The sequence below is a fragment of the Lynx rufus genome, unplaced genomic scaffold (assembly GCF_022079265.1).
Source record: "Lynx rufus isolate CCGP_SWC_20201006 ecotype Redwood Valley unplaced genomic scaffold, mLynRuf1.p SCAF_1, whole genome shotgun sequence".
In the NCBI taxonomy this organism is placed as follows: Eukaryota; Metazoa; Chordata; class Mammalia; order Carnivora; family Felidae; genus Lynx; species Lynx rufus.
This window is the reverse complement of record NW_025814823.1, coordinates 205,878,127-205,901,540: the sequence shown is the minus strand read 5'-3', so window position 1 is coordinate 205,901,540 and position 23,414 is coordinate 205,878,127. Positions and strand designations below refer to the sequence as shown.

The window sequence follows — 23,414 nt, the reverse complement described above, 5'->3', positions numbered from 1 at the left end:
TAAGGTCCCACCCTCCTTCTATAAAGTGTACACCAGCTTACTCTTTGTGTGTCAAATCACGATTACTTCTTCGAGGAAGTATCCACATGCCTCTACCCTAGCCCACCAACTAGGTGTGATCAGGGACCTCTCTTGGGTGCTCTCACAGCATCCTTTCTTATCCCTATTGTAGAATCTGCCAAGTGATCTGCATTAAGATCAGGGTTGGTGTTCCACTGGCAGGTAGTGGCCGGGCCATACAGGTAGTTATAACTTAAATTCTTCCTTATGAGAGGCATGCTATCCCCTCTCTGAGCAAGCTCTCCCCAACTCCACCACCATCTAGCAACTGAAAATACAACAGCGGGCCTCCAAGACCCTATCTGGCTATGACTACCTGCTGTTCTGATTGAGCACATCTATGCAGATTAATCAGTGCCTCTAACACTAAAGAAATCAATTAAACTCAAATAGAAAAAGTGAGTTCTGTTTCTAGCTATTAACTACTCTGAATTTCCCATTTTGTAAAAATATAAATACCACTCAGTAGGGTCTCCATAGTTCACTTATGAAACCTCATCACTCCAAGTGAAGAAATAAATCGCAAGCATATAAAATTGATTGCAAGTCGTTAACTCCACCTTTGTATAGGAGATTCGTAAGCATTTATTAGGTGAATAGTTAGAAGTATGAAACGCTCCTATTTTCTTTTCCTAAGTTATAAGAAATGTGTGACTAGGTTTCTTCTGGTTATAAATGAGGCACTTTGGATAGGTTAACTTCTTTGTACAAGATCAGATAGACTAACAGTCCATTCTATTTTTTGGATTAATAAAATGGATTGGAGAAAAACTGTGTTATTCTTAGCTCTGCTTTCAAGCTATAATTTCAGTTTTCACAGAGTCAATTGATAATTCTACAGAGATGAAAACATCAAACAACCTGGTTAAGTGAGTTCACCTTGTTTTATCAGGCCTCCTACAGAAGACATCGATGGAAAGAACTTGAGCAAGTGCTCTAGGATACATATAAGGGAATCTGCTTTTACTTAAAATGATAAAGGATTACTACATATAAATAAGTTATTTAATTGAATTTATTAAATACAACTAAGTACTGGAGCTTCTTGTCTTGTACATTATCCAGAAACAGAGTAAGTGCAATATTTAAAATCCAAGGATAAATTATTTTCTGCATTAACAATTCTTCCTTCCCTTGGGTCACTGACAGAATGGTTTTAGAATCACATGAAATTGCCACATGTGACCATGTATCACCTACAAACACAGGAATTTCATATGGTTGGTTCAAACTAATGTTATAATGATGGGAAAACAGATTTCATTTACTATCACACAGAAATTACTATTTCTTTGGGAAATAGAAAATGGGTATTCTCAGAAATTTTATTTTCTGATTCTTGAAACGGGACGTGGGTTAGTTGGGATGAAGGGGAAGGTGTGCAGACAAGAACCGTGGGGTGAAGCATGCTTGCTCAATCGCCTCCTCCCACCATCTGCAAGCTGTAAGGCATAGAGTTACAGAGTTATTGTAATTACACTGCCATCTCTCACAGCTGGATGGAACTCCCAGAGAGACATATAGTGACTGAAGGAACATTATTAAGGAATACATCAAAATAATTACCGTGGTTTTAATCCACAGTAGCAAAGATAAAAAAAATTATGTAAAAGATCATTTAAAAGTAAAAAACAAAACAAAAAACCACTTAAGAGCAGTTGTGAAATAGTATGCTATGTATATTAAATGTGGATGCCCTATTAAGTAAGCATTAGAGGGTTAGATGGAAGAACATAAGACCATTTTGACTCTATTAGTAAGGACTCTGTTTATCCCCAAGATGTCCTCCAGATTCAGCTGATGACCCAGTTCAATGACTGCCGCATACCTCCTGGGAGCTAACAGCTATGAACATTCATAGCAAACTGATAACCCTTTGGTCATTAGTGAAGAGTCTTTTAAGTTTTTTCCTCCTGGGCAAGACCTGATCTGTAACATGGGGACCGGATGCCTCTGACATGTGAAGAAAAGTCTCACCTCTGGTTTTCTCAGAAAGCATACTCCACCTCAGGACTAAGGTAACCATGGGCAACATCATTCCACAGAGATTTCAATCCTAGGACCAGTATGAGGTCTGACCCGGAAAGGGAGAAGCACAGCATCTTTGTGAGAATGACCCCCCTCTAGGGATAGAGAAAGCTAAGGAGCCATGCCCCTGTGTGGGTGGGTGGGGAGAGTGGTCCTAATATCTTAGGCATCAGAAATCAAAAGCACAATTTTTCCTTTGAGGACCCTAGATCTGAAAGTACATAAAAGGTGAATTGGCTCCCCCTTGAACTGGGGAGAATCAGGTGGAAACAAAACACTTTTTCAAACTCTAAAATAGGTCAAGAGAGCTACTTCAAGGAATTTGCCCAAAGTTAGTATTCTTGAAAGATATATAAAAGGTGATATTACAGGAGCATTAATTTCACCTTCTATCTTTTCAAGCCAACTATGCCAGAGCCAGCTCTTAGATGACTAAAAAAAAAAAAGAGAGAGAAAGAGGGATGACAGATGAAAAATAATGCTGAGAATAAAAATGAAAAGTGAGGGGCGCCTGGGTGGCTCAGTCAGTTAAGCATCTGACATGGGCCCAGATCATGATCTCACGGTTCGTGAGTTTGAGCCCTGCATCAGGTTCTCTGCTGACAGCTCAGAGCCTGGAGATTCCCTCGGATTCTGTGTCTCCCTCTTTCTCTGCCCCTCTCCTGCTCCTGCTCTGTCTCTCAGTCTCTCAAAAATAAATAAATGTTAAAAAAAATTTTTTTTAATGAAAAGTGAAGTGTTTTAAAGACAAGTAACAAAAAAAACCTTTTGGGGAAGATAGTGGTAATGTAGAAATCAAAATACTGAGAATCAAATAAAGAATAAAAAACTATTCTTTTGAAGTACAATACAGAGAAAGAGCAGAAGAGGTAGAAATAGAAACAAATAAACTGTAACTCATTTCTTGATATGCCAGTGTTTTAACTCCCTAAACTGCATAAGTTGATGTTGTGATAACTACTTGTCCATAAGACTAGAGATGATATTACATACATGACAAAACAGTATGAAAAACCAACGTGTGAGTAAAAAAACTTGATTATTTCAGACACACTTTATTTTTTTTTTTTTAATTTTTTTTTTTCAACGTTTATTTATTTTTGGGACAGAGAGAGACAGAGCATGAACGGGGGAGGGGCAGAGAGAGAGGGAGACACAGAATCGGAAACAGGCTCCAGGCTCTGAGCCATCAGCCCAGAGCCTGACGCGGGGCTCGAACTCCCGGACCGCGAGATCGTGACCTGGCTGAAGTCGGACGCTTAACCGGCTGCGCCACCCAGGCGCCCCTTTCAGACACACTTTATATGGAGCCTCAGTTGAGGGGTGTTTTAAATCTAGTACATTCTCTGGAGAGTAGCAAGAGCCACAGTAAGTGAGAAGAATTTCATTGCTTTTATGGTTACAACACCCGGTGGCAGACATGACTTCATTCACATTCACCTGGAACTCACGCGTGGCAAACACTTGGAGCTGGGGTCTACCTGCTAAAAATTATTTTTATTCCCAAGAATGCTGTTTCTTAGGCCCAGTATTTAGAAGGAAATAGTCTCTTGATAATCACCTTGACACAGAGCTATTCAGGAAGGAGTTGCTTTTTTCCTCTAACCTCAGGGAAGCAGTTTACCTTTATTATTCAAAACTGTGTGAGTATGGTTAGTACAAGCAGACCTCATTTTACTGCACTTTTCACATGTTGTGTTTTTTACATAGTGAAGGTGCATGTCAGGCCTGCATTGAACAAATCTACTGGAGCCATTTTTCCAACAGCATTCTCAGCTTGTGTCTGTTTTACATTTTGGTAATTCTTGCAATACTTCAAACTTTTGCATTATTGTTATGGTGATCTATAATCTTTGATGTTACTGTTGTAATTGTTTTTGAGGTGCCATGAGTCCTACCCACATGAGATAATGACCTTATTTAACGCTGTAGGTGTTCTGACCGTTCCACCAGCTAGCCATTCCCCCATCTCTCTTCCTCTCCTTAGGTCTCCCTATTCCGAGACACCACAATATTGAAACGAAGACAATTAATAACTCCACAATGGCCTCTAAGTGATCAAGTGAAAACAAGAGTCACACATCTCTCACTCTAACTCAAAAGCTAGAGATGATTAAGCTTAGTGAGGAAAGTACGTTGAAAGCTGAGACAGGACAAAAGCTAGGCCTCTTGTGCCAGTTAGCCAAGATGTGAATGCAAAGAAAAAGTTCTTGAAGGAAATTAAAGTGCTAGCCCAGTGAACACACAAATATGAAAGTAAAACAGCCTTACTGCTGATATGGACAATGTTTTAGTGGTCTGGATAAAAGATCAAACCAGCCACAACATTCCTCTTAAGCGAAAACCTAACCCAGAATAAGGCCCTATCTCTCTTCCATTCTATGAAGGCTGGGAGAGGTGATGAACCTGCAGGAGAAAAGTTCGATGCTAACAAAGGTTGGTTCATGAGACTTAAGGAAAGAAGCTGTCTTCGTAACATCAAAGTGCAAGGTGAAGCAGCAGCAAGTGCTGATGTAGAAGCTGCAACAATCCAGATCTAGCTAAAGATAAAAAATGGAAGTGGCTACACTAAACAACAGTCAATGTAGACGAAACAGCCTTCTCTTGGAAGAAGATGCCATCTAGTACTTTCATAGCTAGAGAGAAAAAGCCAATGCCTGGCTTTACAGCTTCAAAGGACAGACTGACTCTCTTGTTAGGGGCTAACACAGCTGGTGAATTTAAGTTGAAGCCAATGCTCATTTACCAATTTCAAAAATCCTAGGGCCCTTAAGAATTATGCTAAATCTATTCTGCCCGTGTTCTATAAATGGAGCAACACAGCCTGGATGATAACACATCTGTTTGCAACATGGTTTACTATGTATTTTAAGCCTACTTTTAAGACCTACTACACAGAAGAGAAAAAAGAAAGAAAAAGGTTCCTTTTAAAATATCACTGCTAACTGACAATGCACCTGGTCACCCAGGAGTTCTGATGGAGATGTGTAAGACAAGACTAGGGCACATTCTACAGGACATCTGGCCAATACTTCTGAAAACTATCAAAGTCATGAAAAACAAGGAAAGACAGAAAACTTCACAGAGAAGTCTTTCTCTCAGAAGAAACTGTCTTCTCCCAGAGGAGACTAGGGAAATGGGACAATTAAATGTAATGTGGTACACTGAATTGTATCCTAGAAAAGAGAACGCTAATAAAAAAATTGATAGTAATGTACCTGAAAGATTTATACAATGCAAACTATAAAACATTGATGATGAAACAAATTAAAGACACAAATAAATGGAAAGGCATGCCCTGTTCATGAACTGGAAGTCCCAAAGCAATCTTGAGAAAGAACAAAGCTGAATTTGTTCTCCTGAAATCCCTCCCTGATTTCAAAATATATTACAAAACTATAGTAACTAAGACAGTATGATATTGGCATTAAAAACAGAGAGAGCAATGGAACAGCGTAGAGAGCACCAAATAAATCCAACTGATTTGTACAGCCAACTGATCTTCAGCATGGGTGCCAAGAATACACAACAAGGAAAAGGCAGACTCTTCAGTGAATGGTATTGGAAAAACTGGATTATCCATCCACATGGAAAAGGATAAAATTGGAATCTTATAAAGTGTAACAAAAGGGGACAAAAGCAAAAATAGACAAGTGGGGCTACATTAAACAAGAAAGCTTCTTTGCAGCAAAGGAAACAACAAAATGAAAAAGTAACCTAAGGAATGAGAGGAAATATTTGCAAACCATACATCTAATAGGGAGTTCATGCCCAAAATATGTAACTCCTACAATAGCAAAAATTCAAATAACCCAACTAAAAAATGGACAAAGGACTTGAAAAGATATTTTCTCCAAAGAAGACATACAAATGACCAACAATTGTATGAAATGATGCTCAATATCACTAGTCATCAAAAAATGCAAATCAAAACCACAATGAAGTATCACCTCATACCTATTATCCAAAAAAAAAACAAAAAAAAAAACAACCCACAAAAACCAAAAAGATGAGTGTTGACAAGGATGTAAACAAACTGGAACCTTGTACACTACTGGTGGGAATGTAAAATGGTATAGCTGCTCATAAAAAATAGTAGGGTAGTTTCCCCCAAATTTAAAAATATTACCACCGTGTCATTTAGCTATCCCACTCCTGAGTATATATCCAGAAAAACTGAAATCAGGATATCAAAGGGATATCTGCATTCCCATGTTCACTGAAGCATTATTCACAACAGCCAAGATAGAAAACATCATAAATGTCCATTGACGAATGAATAAAGACAATGTGGTATGCACACACAACAGAAAATTATTCAGCCTTTGAAAAGAAGAAAAGCCTGCCATATACTACAACATTGACAAACCTAGAAGATACTACACTAAGTACAATAAGCCAGTCACAGAAGAACAAATACTCCATGATTCCACTTACATGAGATGTCCAAATAGTCAAACTCATAATAGCAGAGAGTAGAACCATGGTTGCCAGGGACTAGGGAGAGTGGGAAATGCAGAGCTGAGTATAGTTCAACGAGTACAGAGTTTGAGTTATACAGGATGAGAAAATTCTAGAGTAGAGATCTGCTGCACAAAACTGTGCCTACAGTTAATAATACTGTATTGTGCAGCTAAAATTTTAAGAGGGTAGATCTCATGTTAAGTGTTCTTACCACAATTAACAACAACAAAAAAAAGACAAATGCCCCCCCCACCCCAAAACAGTAACATATCAACGTGTGTTTCTTAGTTTTGACAAATGTACCAAGGTAGCAGATGATTGTAATAATGAGGGAACTTGGGTGAGGGAATACGAAAACTCTTTGTGCTGTCTCAGAAACTTTTCTGTAAATCTAGTTATTCCAAAACACAGTTTGTTTTTTTTTTTAAATCTCAGTATGTGGTTCGTTCCTGTGGTTTTTATTTCTTCATCAAAATAAAAACAAAACGGAGATTAAGTTCTCAGATTTCCCTCTGTGAGGGCCTCTCCTAATAGCTCTTCCAGCTTATTGCTAAAAAAACTCTGCAAATACTAACTCCCTAAAAACAAGTAAATTTATGAGAGTTAAATAAATCTGTGCTTTGTTTCTGGCTACAGTCTGTTTTCCTGTTGTAAGTGAACGTTATTTCTTTGCAGAACCCAACACTTAACCAATACAGAGTATACTAGCATAAAGAAAGTCACATTAGTACCTGGATAAAGATTAAGATGGTTCTGAGAACTGCATATGTGGGCTTTTCCTGTTGTTGTTGCTGTTACCGTTTTGTAAATTTTACTTTTTATTTTTACCTTTTGACCCTCCTCACCCATTTCTCATAGTCCCATCAACCACCTCTGGCAACCACCAATCTGTTCTTTGCATCTATTAGATTTTTTGTTTCTCTCTCTCCCTTTCCCTTCCTTCTTTCCTTCCTTCCTTCCTTCCTTCCTTCCTTCCTTCCTCCCTCCCTCCCTCCCTCCCTCCCATCCTCCCTCTTTCTTTCTTTCAGTTCCACATATAAGAAAGAGTATACAGTATCTGTGTTTTTCCTGTCTCACTTATTTCATTTAGCATAATGCCCTCAAGGTCCACCCATGTTATCACAAACAGCAAGATTTCATATTTTATGGCTGAATAATACTGTATCTATACCACAATTTCTTTACCCATTCACCCATTGATTGACACTTAGGTTGTTTCCATATCTTAGCCACTGTAAATAAAGTTGCAGTTAACATGGGGGTACATATATCTTTTTGAGTTAGTGTTTTTGTTTTCTTCATTTAAATACACAGAAAGAGATCTGCTCATTTATACGGCAGTTCCATTTTTAATGTTTTGAGGAATCTCCATACTGTTTTCTATAGTGGCTGCACCAGTTTGCATTCCCAACAACAGTGCACAAGGGCTCCTTTTCCTCCACATCCTTGCCAACACTTGTTATTTCTTGTCCTTTTGATAGCAGTCATACTAACAAATATGAGGCAGTATCTCACCGTGGTTTTGATTTGCATTTCCCTGATGATTACTGATGTTGAGCATCTTTTCACATGTGTGTTGGCCACTTGTATGTCTTCTTTGGAAAAATATCTATTCAAACTTCTGCCCACTTGTAATCAGACATTTATTTATTTATTTATTTATTTATTTATTTATTTATTTGCTATTGAGTTGTAGAGGTTGTTTATATATTTTGGCTACTAACCCCCTATCAGATACATAATTTACAAATACTTTCTCCCACTTTGTAGACTGCCTTTTCATTTTGTTAACAGTTTCCCTTGATATATTTTATTTTTCCCAATAAAAAGACTTTACTATCCAAGTTATCATTTTGATTAGCTTGTCCTACTGATAACTTAGATTTCTGAGAAAGTACTTTTTTAAAAAAGTCAAACATGGTAATGGAAACCTTTTAATACAATGTTCTGCAACCATATTATTACAAGTTTGTAAAAATTAAGAATACAGACTGGACCTTTGTTATATAAGCTATCATTTCTATCTTTTGCTATTGTTATTTCATTTTTCTCATTATGGTTTACTTTTTCCATACTGAGCATCTTTTCATAAATACAATTTTATGAAGATAATTCCTCATTACCTAAACAGTGCTTGCAGAAAGTAAGGAGATAAAATTCAAGCTTTCCTTTCCAAAGAGAGAAAGACCAACAAGAAAAAGTTAAATAAATTACCTAAAGTTATAGAACAAGTCAGAAAAAGAACTGGATAAAATCTTTCCCTAGTTTCCAGAAAGAGGTAATTGAATCCCCATAGAAGATGTTTTCTATTTAAAAATATCCATTATGTTGAATTTATTGCACTATTTTTCTTTCTTATTGTTCCTAATGTGCTGGATGGTGTTAATAGATTTAGTTAAGAAGCAGACAGCAAGCCCTATGTAGCTTCAGTTTAAACAACTTCTAAAAATACAGTCAGATCCTTTAGGATTGAAATTACAAAACTTTCTAAATGTGCTTCTAAACAAAATGTGTATCTTTTTAGCAACCTGAAAGCTATGATTTAAAAAATTAAATTTCCTAAAAACTACATGGTTATGAGAAGCTACATTCAAGATGGAAATATGATAACCAATAAAGTTTCTCAGTGCCAAAGTAATACATTTATTTTTCATAAAGTTCTGAGAGTAAGAAAAGTGATTTTTTTAAAGGAGCTATTCCTGGGGCGCCTGGGTGGCGCAGTCGGTTAAGCGTCCGACTTCAGCCAGGTCACGATCTCGCGGTCCGTGAGTTCGAGCCCCGCGTCAGGCTCTGGGCTGATGGCTCAGAGCCTGGAGCCTGTTTCCGATTCTGTGTCTCCCTCTCTCTCCGCCCCTCCCCCATTCATGCTCTGTCTCTCTCTGTCCCAAAAATAAATAAACGTTGAAAAAAAAATTAAAAAAAAAAAAATAAAGGAGCTATTCCTATTTTATTTGTGGATTAGCTTTTTGGGGTCTGATTATTTAGATGATATGCTATTTGTTTTCATGCTAATGTGCATTTATTTGCCCCTTAGTATTTGATAATAAGCACATGATCTTTACCAAAACAAAAGACCTAAATCATAGTAACGACACACCAACCAGAAATTCCTTATCCAATACTAATATTAAAGAGGTTATAACTATAATCCCAAAAAATGCAAAACAGATAACAAATGGCTAAAACATGTCAAATCTCATATCCCTGGTTTAGAGATTATGAGTCTCCCTCAAAGAATTCTGTACCAGGCCTTCGTGCAAAACATATTTACCCAACTATAAAAAAGTCAGTAATCTGTTTTCCATCCAATTTTTGTTGAATTTATTGGGTACAATAAAGTTAAAAAACACTACCTGTCTTTTACTTAGGGAAATGCAATTATATTGACTGAGGAGGATAAAGAAAGGAGAAGGAAAACTCCATGTAAAATGCCACTGATTTTGCCTGGCATTCTATTTAGATAGGGGAGGTATAAAAAGAGGATAAGATGTGAGATGGGAGACTGATATTCACTCAGTCTCAACTCCATGTGCCTTTCACAATGTGAATTTACCAAGGTAACTAACTCTAGGGTTTAAAGATATGTTGTTATATCTTATGACCTCCAATTAGAAGCCAACTGCTCTATCTAGTTCTTATAGTTCTCTATCAAATCAATAGCCATGATCTGATCTGGCACTGTTCCTGAGGGTCTTATCAATACACATGCCAGTGCTAATATGATCAAAAGCTGGAAGTCTTTCTAAAAAATTATGGAATCATGGGGCCTCTGGGTGGCTCAGTTGGTTAAACGTTCAACTGCACAAGATGTAATTTATCCAAACCTGCATAGAATGTCTAAGAGAATTCTAAAAAATATATATACTAATAAGAGAATTTTAAAAGTGAATAAATACAAGATAAATACACAAAAACCAATAGTTTTCCTTTGTATTAGCAAGACCACTTAGAAACTGAAATGAAATACCCAGCTTGAAACATTGGCAGAAACTGAAATATAATTAGGAATAAGTATAATGAAAGAGGTAAAATGAGACTTGAATAAATGATAAAATCTGCCATAATCCTGGACCAGAATTACAATAGTTAAGTTACCAGACTTACAATAGTTAAGTCTATTAAGTATTCTTAAGTCAACATATTTAATGTTTAGTGTACAGAAGGGTTTGCACAGTACCATCATTCACCCCTATTTTTACCATATTCACTACAGAAAAAAGATTATTCAAAAGGAGGAAGACTGTACTGAGTTTGTTCACCACTCTACTCACAGTGACTAGTATGCCTAATACCAAAAACAAACAAACAAAAAACTCCTATTGAATTTGTTGAATAAAACCCATCTCATTCACCACACCTTAAAAACAAAGAGCTGAGGTCTAGAAAGGTTAAGACACTTCACAGAGACAAAAAGATGCACCAAAGTGTATTTGAAAGAAAAATGGAAGGTTCTTTATATTTGGATGTTGTATTTCAAAAGCAAACTTTTCCTCATGTCATGGAAACAATTATTAGACTATAAGACAGGAGAGACAAGCTCCAGGATTGGCTTAGTTACTAATTTTACGACCTGAGTAAGGTCACTTCATTTTTCTGGATTCAAGTTCTCCATCAGTAAAATTAGGGTGCTGTATAGCTGGATGTTAAAATTATATTCTGAATTCCTTACCATTAATGAGATAACAGATTTGTGGTTCATAAAAGGAATCCTTACCTTTTAGAGATAATACTAAAATATCAGGGTATAGAATAATATATGTGGGATTTGCCTCAAAATAATCTGGGGCAAAGAGGAAAGTGAATAGGAGTATAGATGAAACAAGATTGGCCACAAATGGATAATTGTATAAACTGGATATGTGCATTTTACTATTCTATATTTGTATATATTTTGATATTTTCTCTAATAAAAAATTTTTGTTAATAAAAGTGCCGACCAAAAATTATTTCTAAACCAAAAGAGTAAAGTAAGAAGTAAAGATTTCATCAACTAGAAATGCCAAATCCAGTTATTTAGTAAAATTTAGTCTTCGAGATTCATTTGCCTTCGGTGGCAGGGTCATATTGTCTTCAGCCTTTTAGCTTTATTCCCTGCTAAGTTATATCAGCAGCACCACTATTTATGAAATTACTAATAATGGGTTTCTAAGAGACATCATCTATCATTTTTAATGTTTCATCCCTTTCTTTTAAGTGGGCTGTTTAATGAGAAGGGGCTGTTGAGTCATACAAATACATCACTAGCCAAAGGGATAATAATTGAAAATATCAAACTTATTCATTGCTCATTCTCTCTGTAAAGAGAAGGAGAGAGGAGGAGGAGGTGGAGGAGGAGAAGATGACAACCAAACTCCCATTCTATGCATATTAATCCGCTTTCTGACACCAAAGAATATGGAGGGTATATGGTCAAATTCTTACAAGAGCTGCTGGGAGGCTCGGTAGCAACATGGCTCAGAACCAGTCAGATGTTTAGCTCATCTTCTTTTCAGTCTCTGGTTTGAATACATAGAGGAGTTCCAGTACACAAAGTTCTTAGGACTAAGCAGTTGTTCACAAACACATCATATGCATCATAGCAAGGAGGGAAATATTTCCTTCCTCCAGAGCCAAAAAAGACTCAGACAGCAATAAAAAGACAAAATACATTTAAGATCCCTGAGAATTGGTATTTCCAAAAAGAAAAATCTATTTCACATTCTCATATCTCTTTGCCTACTTACAAGATTGACACTGGGGGCTGGGACCTAGGCTGAGTTAGCTGATTTGCCAATGAATTTGCTATTGCTCCTTTCTGATCTTAATTTTTCTTAACTTCTATTTAGGATTTCTGTTTGCAATGATTCCAATGTTTCTACAGTTATGTTTCAACTTTTCCATTTAAGAAATATTAAAACTAAAACTATAAAAATCCTAGTAGAAAACCTGGACTCTTCCAAAGGACTCCTCAGTTGGTACATTATAAAACACAAAATGGTAAATAAAATGGATAAAATACTTCATACGTGAGATTTATGTTATTTATATGTGATTAGGTAGTGGAGACTTTAGAGATTGAGTGAGAGCTTAAAATATGATAATATACAGAAAACAGAACATGCAAATGCTCAATGCAGCACCTTTCAAAACCCCAGCTTGAATTAATATCATATACACAACATGCATCCTTCCTGTTGCAATAGGTTTTATCCCACACAATGAAACAATAATTTCTTTAATCAAGTTTACATAAATGCTGTAAGTATATTTATTTACTTTGCAGGTAGTTTTATTTCCATCATGAAAGGCATTAGTTAATGCACTTCCCAAATGAACCTTGTGGTAGAATACATAATACATAGATCAAAGGAAACTATGATCAAATCCCCACTTTGTAACTTGGTTACAGATGTAAACTCGAATAGTTAACTCCTGATCTGTCTCTTTATCTATAATAACATATATTTAATTGTCAATATTCTATAAGGATTAAATTACAATAAATATACAAATAAATGGTACCTGGCCAATGGCATGTACTTAATAGCTATTAGTTCCTTCCTTCTAAAAATGTTAGATTTATAATTTAGCTGTGGCTTTTAAACTTTAATCATAGCTTTTAACCACCAACAATATCCTCCAAGTAAGAGGAAAATTCCTTATAAAACTAATGTATCAAATAGGTTAGTCTATAAATATACTTTTAGTCTGAAAAATACTGGATGTAAACAACAAAACTAGGGATTAATTTTCAACATGTTTTCCAGATAGTCACAGATAAAAAGTATTTTTAAATAACTAAATATAGTACCCAAGTAAAGAGCAATAATAAACAGCTTATGTTTCTAATAAATTTCACTAATATTAACTTGTCTTTTTAAAAATGTATGCTCATTTATTAAATTGCTGTACCAGAAGGAATCATTCTTTGCTCTTGGAAATTCTGCAAACATTAAATGGGTCTTTAAATTGGCATGGGAAGTAAAGGTCCATCCGCTGGGTCAGAGTAGTTTTGTTTTGTTTTTTGTTTTGAACACTCCTCTCTCCCCCTTCCACTTCCTCTTCTCCTCCCCTGCCAACGAGGGGTCAGTGCAGTTTTTATTCCCCAGTTAGAATAAACAGAGCTTGGCTAGGTTCTCCCATGGTCCTCTCTTCTGTCTAGGGCAGCTGGGAAACAGAGTAAGCTGGAGGACCACCTTAATGTACACGATGGAAGAAATCCCTGCATGTATGAAGGCTTAGCTGAATATGAGCTCAGAGGAAGGAAACTGTGGTAGTAACCAGATATTAAACTGGGACTTCTTTTGGGGCGCCTGGGTGGCGCAGTCGGTTAAGCGTCCGACTTCAGCCAGGTCACGATCTCGCGGTCCGTGAGTTCGAGCCCCGCGTCGGGCTCTGGGCTGATGGCTCAGAGCCTGGAGCCTGTTTCCGATTCTGTGTCTCCCTCTCTCTCTGCCCCTCCCCCGTTCATGCTCTGTCTCTCTCTGTCCCAAAAATAAATAAACGTTGAAAAAAAAAAAAATTCAAAAAAAAAAAAAAAAAAAAAGAAAAAAAATAAACTGGGACTTCTTTTATCTTGTTTTGATGGATATACAAGTGTGACAGTTAGGAGATACCAGCATGTAAGATAGATCTCAGAAGCAGAATTTACAGAGAAAATGGTCAATAACAAATTCCAAGATTCTTGGGATGCCTGGCAAGATCATGGGGTACAGCAGGCCATAGCAGAGAACTGTGTGTGAAGGACTTCGAAGAAAAGCATGGTGTGGTCCCACTCCCTCTGCCCCAGCAACCAAGGACAGGGTCAGGTGTATACCTGCCCCTCATTCAACTGACTACATAGCTTGTATGACAACTTCAGAGCACCTTGCCTCCAGGAGAAGAGTCAGGACACAACTAGGGAATGGCACACCTAACTTCTACTAGAGAAAGTTGAAGTGACTGTTTGGGGGAGGTAACTACATGACTACCACCAAAAGTGGACAAGAAATGAGTGAGAGCTTCCCAGGTGTGGGTCATAAGAAGGCCAGACTAAAGATGCTTTAACACTTTCTCAACAGGATGCTACGCGAGGGAGGATGTGTGAAATGGACCACAGGAAAACCAGGAGCTGCAAGGGAAGCATCTAGCCACTGTTCTTCAGGATGGATGCTGACCCAGAAAGGGGTCTCCAAAGACCACCCCCCCACACACACACACACAGAAAAAGGAATCAGCTTTGTCTGCAAGGACCAGAGAGCAGGGAACCAGCTCATAGCATTACTAGCCACTTAAGACCTTTCCCACCCTATTTCCTCTTTTTCCCATTCTCCTGAATTTCTCCCTAGGTAGGTGCCAAACAGTGAATTGGGGGAGGAGACGAGTGAAGAAAGAAGCCGAAGAACACCACACAACCTTTCCCAAAGGCAGGTAGCCAGTCCTGTCTATAGTTGGAGAGCCAGAGAAAGAGGAGATGTACTGGTTTTAAATGTATCCTAAAGCAATGGTCACTATTTTTAACTGGACTGTAATTCTCGAATCAAAACAGAATTGGTGAATTAAACTGATCCAGTGACAGTTATTATATTATTGGAGAATGAGCTGAAATATCATTTCAGAAGGAAAGCTTCCCTAACTAAATAAAGTTAAAGACACCACAGGAGATAAAAATAGCTCTGTTTTTATTTCATCCCACATGTAGAGCTTGTTCAACATATTGGATACAGAAAACGCACACACACACACACACACACACACACACACACACACACACTTCTCACAGCTGGTCTGTTAAGACACATTCACAAACACTGAGAACAGCCACCATCAATGTGATCTTTAAAATTAGCAAAGATAGCAGCATTGGAGCAATATTGGATAAGAGGTAATAACTGCTAAAAGCCAAAAGGAAGGCCTCCAGAACAAAAGAGAGGAGGAGTAAGGGCTCCTTCAGAGGAGTAAGGTTCTGCTGGCTCTTTAAACAGTCACAGATGGCAGTTTTTAAAGAAATGAAAAATGAAACAATAGAAAAAAATACCAGCTTTGGTAAGAGAATGAAAACAGTATGAGTGTGAATTGGAATAGTTTTTCTGGACCATAATTCATTAAGCATCAAAACCCTAAAAAGTTGGCCAAGGTATTCTACTTCTGGGGATTTATACTAAGAAAATCATCCAAGAAATATATAAAGACATAAGTTCAAAAATATTATTAATGGTATTAAACAATACAGGAAAAAGTAGCTTTCAGATATTAGCAAAAAGGCAGTACAGGACTGTCATCTCTGACAGAAGGAAAGCCAATGAGGTGGGCCAATAATTGCCCCAGCCGACTGCCTGGAGAGAGGAACCCAGTGCAGGGAGAGAGACTCAGGTGGGATCCTGTAGTCCTGCTGGGTTCAGAGAGACCAAGTCAACTAGAATTTGACTATGTATCTCAAAATATCAGAACAGAGGCTGCTACACAGAGAAAGAGCTCACAGATTTGCAGAAAGGATTCATCTCAAGCCTTTGATAGAGTACTGATGTGTGTATATAGGAGAAGAAATTAGTCAAGGCCTGGAAAAGAACCACTAGGAAATATTAAGCAAAATATGTCCAGAACTCATGTAGGTTTGGGAACAATTCACATTCCTACTAGCCAGAGGGGAAAGGCCTCATAATACACGGTAGAGCCCTCAAAAGGAAATAACTTTAGTAGTGGGGCTAATTACACTGAAACTAGAGGCTTCTCTCAACTAAATTTAACAAAGTTGAAAAGCAAATATTGAAAGAATCAACTGGAGTGACATCCTTAAGATTTGCACTGTAAGAAAGGACATCAAAGGATGTCCTTTAAGGGGGAGGAAAACGACATCAGATGGCAATTTGGATCAATGTAATGGAAAAGTGCAGGAAAGAGCAAATATGTGGGGAAATATGCAAAATATATAACTTTTATATATAAATTATATTATATAATAAAAATATAAAAAACACACTTTTTTTCTTATTTTCAATCTCTTTAAAAGAGAATTGGCTATTTGGAATAAAAATAATAACAAAATATCATGAGGTTTAAAACACACGCAGAATAAAATATATGACCAACAGCAGCAAATAGGATAAGGGCAGAGAAGAAAAGTTTACAGTTGTATGGTTCTTACATTATATGTAAAGTGATAATAAGATAATACTTAAAGTAGACTGTGATAAATAAAAGATGTGTATTGTAAATCCTTGAGGACCCACTGGGGAAAAAAAAGAAATCAATAGTGAAGATAAAATGGAATCATAAAAAATACTTAGCTGATCTAAAAGAATGGAGAAATAAAAACTCAGATGGACAAATGAGGAGAAAAAAAAATCATGCTGACAGATTTAAGCCCAACCAGGTTGATAATCACATAAATGTAAATGGCCTAAATCTCCAATTAAAGGTCACAGATTATAAAACTGGATAAAAGAACAAAACCTAACTATATTAACTACAAAACTCACTTGAAGACATTAATAGGTTGCAGGTAGAAAAATGGAAAAAAATATACCATGCAGAGTGAATATATTAATTTCAGACAGTAGACTTCAGAATAAGAAATATTACCAGAGATAAAGTACAATATAACAATAGAAGTTAATTTGTTAAAAGAGCATAACAATTTTAACTGTGTACTAATACAACTAATAATGGAGCTCTAAAATCTACAAGCAAAAGGTGACACAACTGAGTTGGAAATTAACAAATGCACAATTATAGCTCAATATTACATTACTCCTCTCTCAGTAACTGACAGGACATAGAAAACATGAATGCTATCTACCAACTTGACCTTACTGACTTACAGGACACTCTCCCCAACAAGAGCAGAATACACATTCTTTTCTAATACAGCTGGAACAGTCCCTAAGTCTATCACTAAGATAGACTATATTTTAGGCCATAAATAAATCTCAAATTCAAAAGGATGGAAACTATATAAAGTATGTCTTCTGACCTCAAGATAATTAAACTAGAGATCAACACAAAGTTTTGTGTTGATGGATCATCACATACCTGAAATTAAATGACATACTTCCAAATAACCATTAAGTCACAGAAAAAAAAAATCACACGAGATTAGTAAATATTTTGAAGAGAAAATGAAAATGAAAACACTATATATAAAAATTTGTGGATCTCACTAATAGTGTTTAGAAATTTATAGCATCACATGCTTATATTGAAAAGAAAGGTTTCAAACCAATGATCTAAGGCAGGAGTTGGCAAACTCTTCCATAAAGTGTGAAATGGTAAATGTTTTAGACTGACAGGCATACGGTCTCTGTTGCAACTACTCAACTCTGCTGTTGCAGCATGAAAGCATCTACAGGTAATACATAAATCAACAGATGTGGCTGTGTTCCTGTAAAACTTCATTTCAAAAAGAGGAAGTGGGCCAGATTTGGCACATGGGCCATATGTGCTGACCCCCCACTAGAACATCAGCTACCTGAACACAGAGAATTTCATCTGTTCTGTTAACTGCTGCATCTTTAAGAGGCAAGAACAGTCATGCCCCTTAATACGTGCCTAATAAATATTTGTTGAATGAACTAATTTAATCCCCATCACAAGCATATGAGTTAAACATTATCATTTTATAAAAGAGTATACCGAGATAAAATGACCTGCCATACCACCAGTAAGTGACAGAACCAGTATTTAATTAAGCATAGATCTGTCTAATTCCAAAGTTCTGTATACCTTTCACCTCATTACACTGATATGGCAAAAGCATTACTGAATAATTATAAAAGCATAATGCCACACATACATATTTTCTCCACCATTTTCCTTACCCATAGTTTGTAGTTTCCTGAGCCTTAGGGCCAAATAAATAAGACAAATATGCGTTAAATCCATATCTATATCTGTAAGTTTATATCTTTATTCTTACTTTAATCTTTGTATTTTTATATCTGTATCTATGGATTTAATATTTGGACTACACTTGATGCAATTAAAACACCAGATTGAATCCTTTTTTTACCTTTTAAACTTTTTCCCAGCTGTAATGAGATATAATTGACATAACATTGTTTAAATCTCGAACACAAAATGCCTTAGTTGTACAAGTCAGAAGACCGGAGAGTTAGCTTATTTAAAAAAGACACAACTAGAATTATGAAACCAATTTTATGCACTCAGACATGTAGCATACATGAGTACACCCATTTGTATTTCTTCTTTTAAAATGCATAAAGAAAGTTAAAAATGTGAGGGAAAAACAAACATAAAACATCCTGTTCTCCTTTGCCCTAAGAATCCCTCATTAAAAAAAAAAAAAGAAAAAAATCCCTCATTTCACTTCTCCCCACACAGAAGCAACAAGCCCTCGGCTGTCGTTTCGCTCACACACAGCAGCGCTGTCCGGCAAGCCCCTGTTGCAGGCTTTCAACAACCAGCTCCCATCGCTGCTCGTACACACCTGCTTCCCTTCACTAGTCAATAATCTATGGCAGCTGTTTTCTAAAAATAGGCACTAGGAAAGCCAGAGAGGTTCTGAATGCAGATTCAACGGGCTGCACATCTGTCCACATTTTCGTAGCTTGCCTGGGGTTTTACCATCATCACGATAATCAGGGAACTCGAAGGAGCCAACTACTATTCTGTCGCATTTTCTCTCTTCAGATGCTCAGGGCAGAATTTTTCAAAATCTGTGTACAGGAGATCAACACTGCATACTAAGAAGCTATTAAAGGATAAGACAAATAGCATCCATACAATTTGCCTGCCTTAAAAGCTTAATGTTTATTGTAATCTGACATCGTGATGATGGATGGGGATGCCATGATGCAGAGAATCTCAACGCTTTACAACCATTGAAAGATTATTCAACTCACTAAAAAGATAAAAGCAAATGAAAAATGATATAATAAAGCTGAACTTTTCAGCTTCTTAACTGCCAGATCTTGCAATAAAAATATATCTAAATTTTAATAATCAACATAAATCTTTGAGACAAATAGAAATAGATTGCTCCCTGAAACTATAAGAAGGATAGACTGTACCTTATCCATAACCAATAAGAGCCAGAAATATGTCCTCAAAGGGCTTAATTTTGGGCACTTGAACATGAACTGAGGATAAGCAGGTAGTACTAGTTACTGTAAAATATAGTCTTGCTTACATCAGTGTAATTTAAGGCAAATATTCCCTCTTCAATGTTAAGCAATAGAGGAATGAAAGAGATAACAGTAATAGCCACTATTTAGTGGAATTCTTTTAGTGGCCACTTTAATTTTCTTCTCAATTAATCCTAACAAAAAATATGTACTCCAAATTGTATTTGTTAGAGGGAGAACTAAAATTCAAATCAAATTTATTACAAACTAAAGTTCATGGTCTTGACTCTTAAACTCTTCTGCATTCAAAAGAATCAAAAACATACACTATGCATCACATATAAAGAATCCAAGAAGTGATTATGAGTTATTAAAGGAAAAAAAGAAAAGCTCGTCAGAAATGACATTACCATCTTCTATTACCAAATGAGTGGAACCAGACACAAGAACATTTTTTATGCTTAGTTTCTGTTCCTTCAGAACTCCAGAGTTCTCCATCACTGCCCCACTAGGTCCAGTCATTTGGAAATGCATGAGCTCCAACTGTATTAAGACTATTTATAAAGTTAACAAACACTGATATTTTTTAATCACTCACAGGAATCTTCACAGGATATATAAAAACGTGATACGTGTTGAAAAATCTTTCCTACAAATGACAACTACATAAGGTATACTCTGTGCGAGCTTCCAGCTTCACTGGGTGCCAAACCATAATAGAAACAAGACATACACTGACTTTTTAAAGATGCCTATGTTCCTTAAAGACAATATGTTGAACATATTTCTGCCCCATACTCGGGACCACTGTGCAAATTGATTTCAAACTTGTTAAATTTTGTTTCAAACTTGTTATCTCTAGACTTAGAGATACAGACATATTTAAAACTCTATTGTTTCTGTTCATAGTAACTAATTCTATTCCCTTCTCTGCCAGGTACCTCCAACTTTTCCTTCTTGTCAAATAATAACCACCCATTTATTTAGCTTGTACTATGTTGTCAAGCTCTATGATATGTACTTTGTATATACTATATCATTTATTCCTTTATATAATCCTATAGAGTAGGTAGTATTATATCCTTCTCATTTTACAGATGAAGAAAAAGTAGGCAACTGCCTCAGTTACACTGCTAGCAAATGACAAAAATTGGATTTCTAACCCAGGTCTATCTCACTCCGAGGCCCTTGCTCTCATCCATGGAGCTAGGAGAGCCCAATGAGACACCAGAAATTAGCTAATCTCAATTCTTCATTTTATAGATAGGGATGCTTTAACCCAAAGAGTTTAAGTGACATGTTCAAGGTCACACCTTAATTACTGGGTAGAGTCAGGGCTAGAACCCAGAGCTTACTTTTTTATGCGCCTTCTAACTATCCCATGTGGTCTTTTTCTAAAAATTTGAGAACAGAAATGTATTTTGATTTTCTACACAAGTAAGTATTCCCATAAACTGTCAGTCTGATTCACTGTACAATATTCAGGAGATCCTCCCTGATTTCTCTGAAGCCTCCAAAAGCTGCCAACTCTTATAACCATGGCTGATTTCGAATGATGAACATGTTTAAGCTAAAATAACAATATACTCCCTAATATTAGTGGTTCAATGATGTTTCTCCCTTACATTTTATTTTTTAATTATTTTTAATTATTTGTTATCACTTTAAGTAAATGCTATTCCCCAACGTGGGGCTCAAACTCACACCCCCAAGATCAAGAGTCACATGCTCAGGGGCACCTAGGTGGCTCAGTTGGTTAAGCGTCTGACTTTGGCTCAGGTCGTGATCTCACAGTCCATGAGTTTGAGCCCCGCATCAGGCTCTGTGCTGATAGCTCAGAGCCTGGAGCCTGTTTCAGATTCTGTGTCTCCCTCTCTCTGGCCCTCCCCCGTTCATGGTCTGTCTCTCTCTGTCTCAAAAATAAATAAAGGTTAAAAAAAAAATTAAAAAAAAAAAAAGAGTCACATGCTCTACCGAATGAGCCAGCTCGGTGCCTCTCTCCCTTAGAGTCTAACTGTGATTTACGATCATTCTTTAATATGCTGGTTCGCAAACCTGGCTACAGATGGTAATCCTCAAAGTTGCTTTTAAACTGCCCAGTGCCTAGGCTACATCCCCCATTAATTAAATTGAAACCTCTGGGAGTGGGATCCAGGCATCAATAGTTTTTTAAAATACTCAGGTGATTTTAATATGCAACCAAGTTTGAGAACCAGGGTCTTAATTATTCAAACCTTAAAATAATATTTCACAGTATATTAGATCAAAAGAGCTAAAGACAATCTCTAACACTGTCATCAACTATATTAATCCACCTCCTCAAAGATTACTAGAGGAAAATATCTAAGTGATTTCAGAAAAACTCTCAAATCATAGAACACCAGCATCAGTTACTTAAACAAATTCCTTGTAGCTGATGATATAGAAAAACACACAGAAATCCTGAAGTACACATCCAGAAAGAGTAACCTGAGCAACCAGCCAAAATGAGTTCATAATCATGGACATGCACTCATTATTGTTCCCACAAACACATCACAAAGCAACAACCTGGTATGTAACAAACCACACTCATAAATTAAGTCAACTGATTACAGTCCTTTCTCCAAAGCTAATTCTATGCTTTCTTCCCTGATTTAGGTGATTAGTAAATAAAACTTTGCATTTCAAGTACATGTTTAAATATCACAAGTTTTGAATTCCATAAGAGAAGACAATGTGACTGATTACCTATGAGGTCACATGACCAATTGGGAGGGTTTTTTTTTTTTTTTAATCACTATGAATAAGAAAATACAGAATTAACATAAAATTAATAAATTTATTTTTGCTCTTTCTAGTTATAAAAACTTAGCTATAATATTTGTATTTCTTATTTTTATCAGAATTAGCCCATTTATTTTTATTTTTTAAATTTTTTTATTAAAAAACATTTTTTTTTAACGTTTATTTATTTTTGAGACAGAGAGAGACAGAGCATGAACGGGGGAGGGGCAGAGAGAGAGAGAAACAGAATCTGAAACAGGCTCCAGGCTCTGAGCAGTCAGCACAGAGGCCGAAGCAGGGCTCGAACTCACGGACCGTGAGATCGTGACCTGAGCCGAAGTCGGACGCTTAACCGACTGAGCCACCCAGGCGCCCCAGCCCATTTATTTTCAATCTTCCCCAATTCTCTGTTCCTCATGGAAAATTGTGTTTTAGCCCTGATCCTGCCTTTTTAGTCCTCTAGCAAACAGACAAAGCCAAATAGTTCTCAGTAGCTGTTTTACCAAAATTTGACCAAAATATTAAATGTTACGAAAATGTTTCATTTTTGTAATAATTATATTGTGCTCTCATAGCAATTCAACAAGACTTTTCTTAGTATTTCAAAAATAACTACTCTGACCCAAGCGTAAGTCAGAAGAAAAACGTGTACTTACAGGTATCATCCAGTTAGCCAGGTCACCATATTTGGAAACCTGCATTGCTCCTAGCATTGTTAGATTCACATGGCCCCTGAGAGAGAAAAAAGGAAATATAAAGCAAACTTTGTAAGCTTTATGTCCCATTTGCTTGAAACTGCCAGCAATTAAAATAATTCTATAGCCACCAAAATAAATTTGCTTTCTCCTACCCAACACCTGATTTCAAAATCAACCAGCTCAAGCTGATATAGAGAAATAACCATTAAGAGTTCTTTTAAAAAAATTATAGCCTATATTGTCTCCAAAAACAAATAAAAAACAGGTGTACACAGTGAGTCTGTTTCCTTCAGTAAGGGAGAATGTGGCTTGATTTGAAGGCAAACGCTAGCTAGAAAATGAAAACAATTTTGTAGAA

At 36.5% G+C, this 23,414-nt stretch overlaps 1 protein-coding gene across 1 annotated transcript in view; it reads right to left on the bottom strand.

Moving 5' to 3' along the window:
• The window catches only part of OXCT1 (3-oxoacid CoA-transferase 1), a 137,097-nt gene that overhangs the window by 35,622 nt on the left and 78,061 nt on the right, over positions 1-23,414 (bottom strand). The window contains exon 13 of the mRNA XM_047093116.1: positions 23,015-23,090. Within this exon, the coding sequence (XP_046949072.1) occupies positions 23,015-23,090 (76 nt within the window). The remainder of the gene's footprint in view (positions 1-23,014; positions 23,091-23,414) is intronic.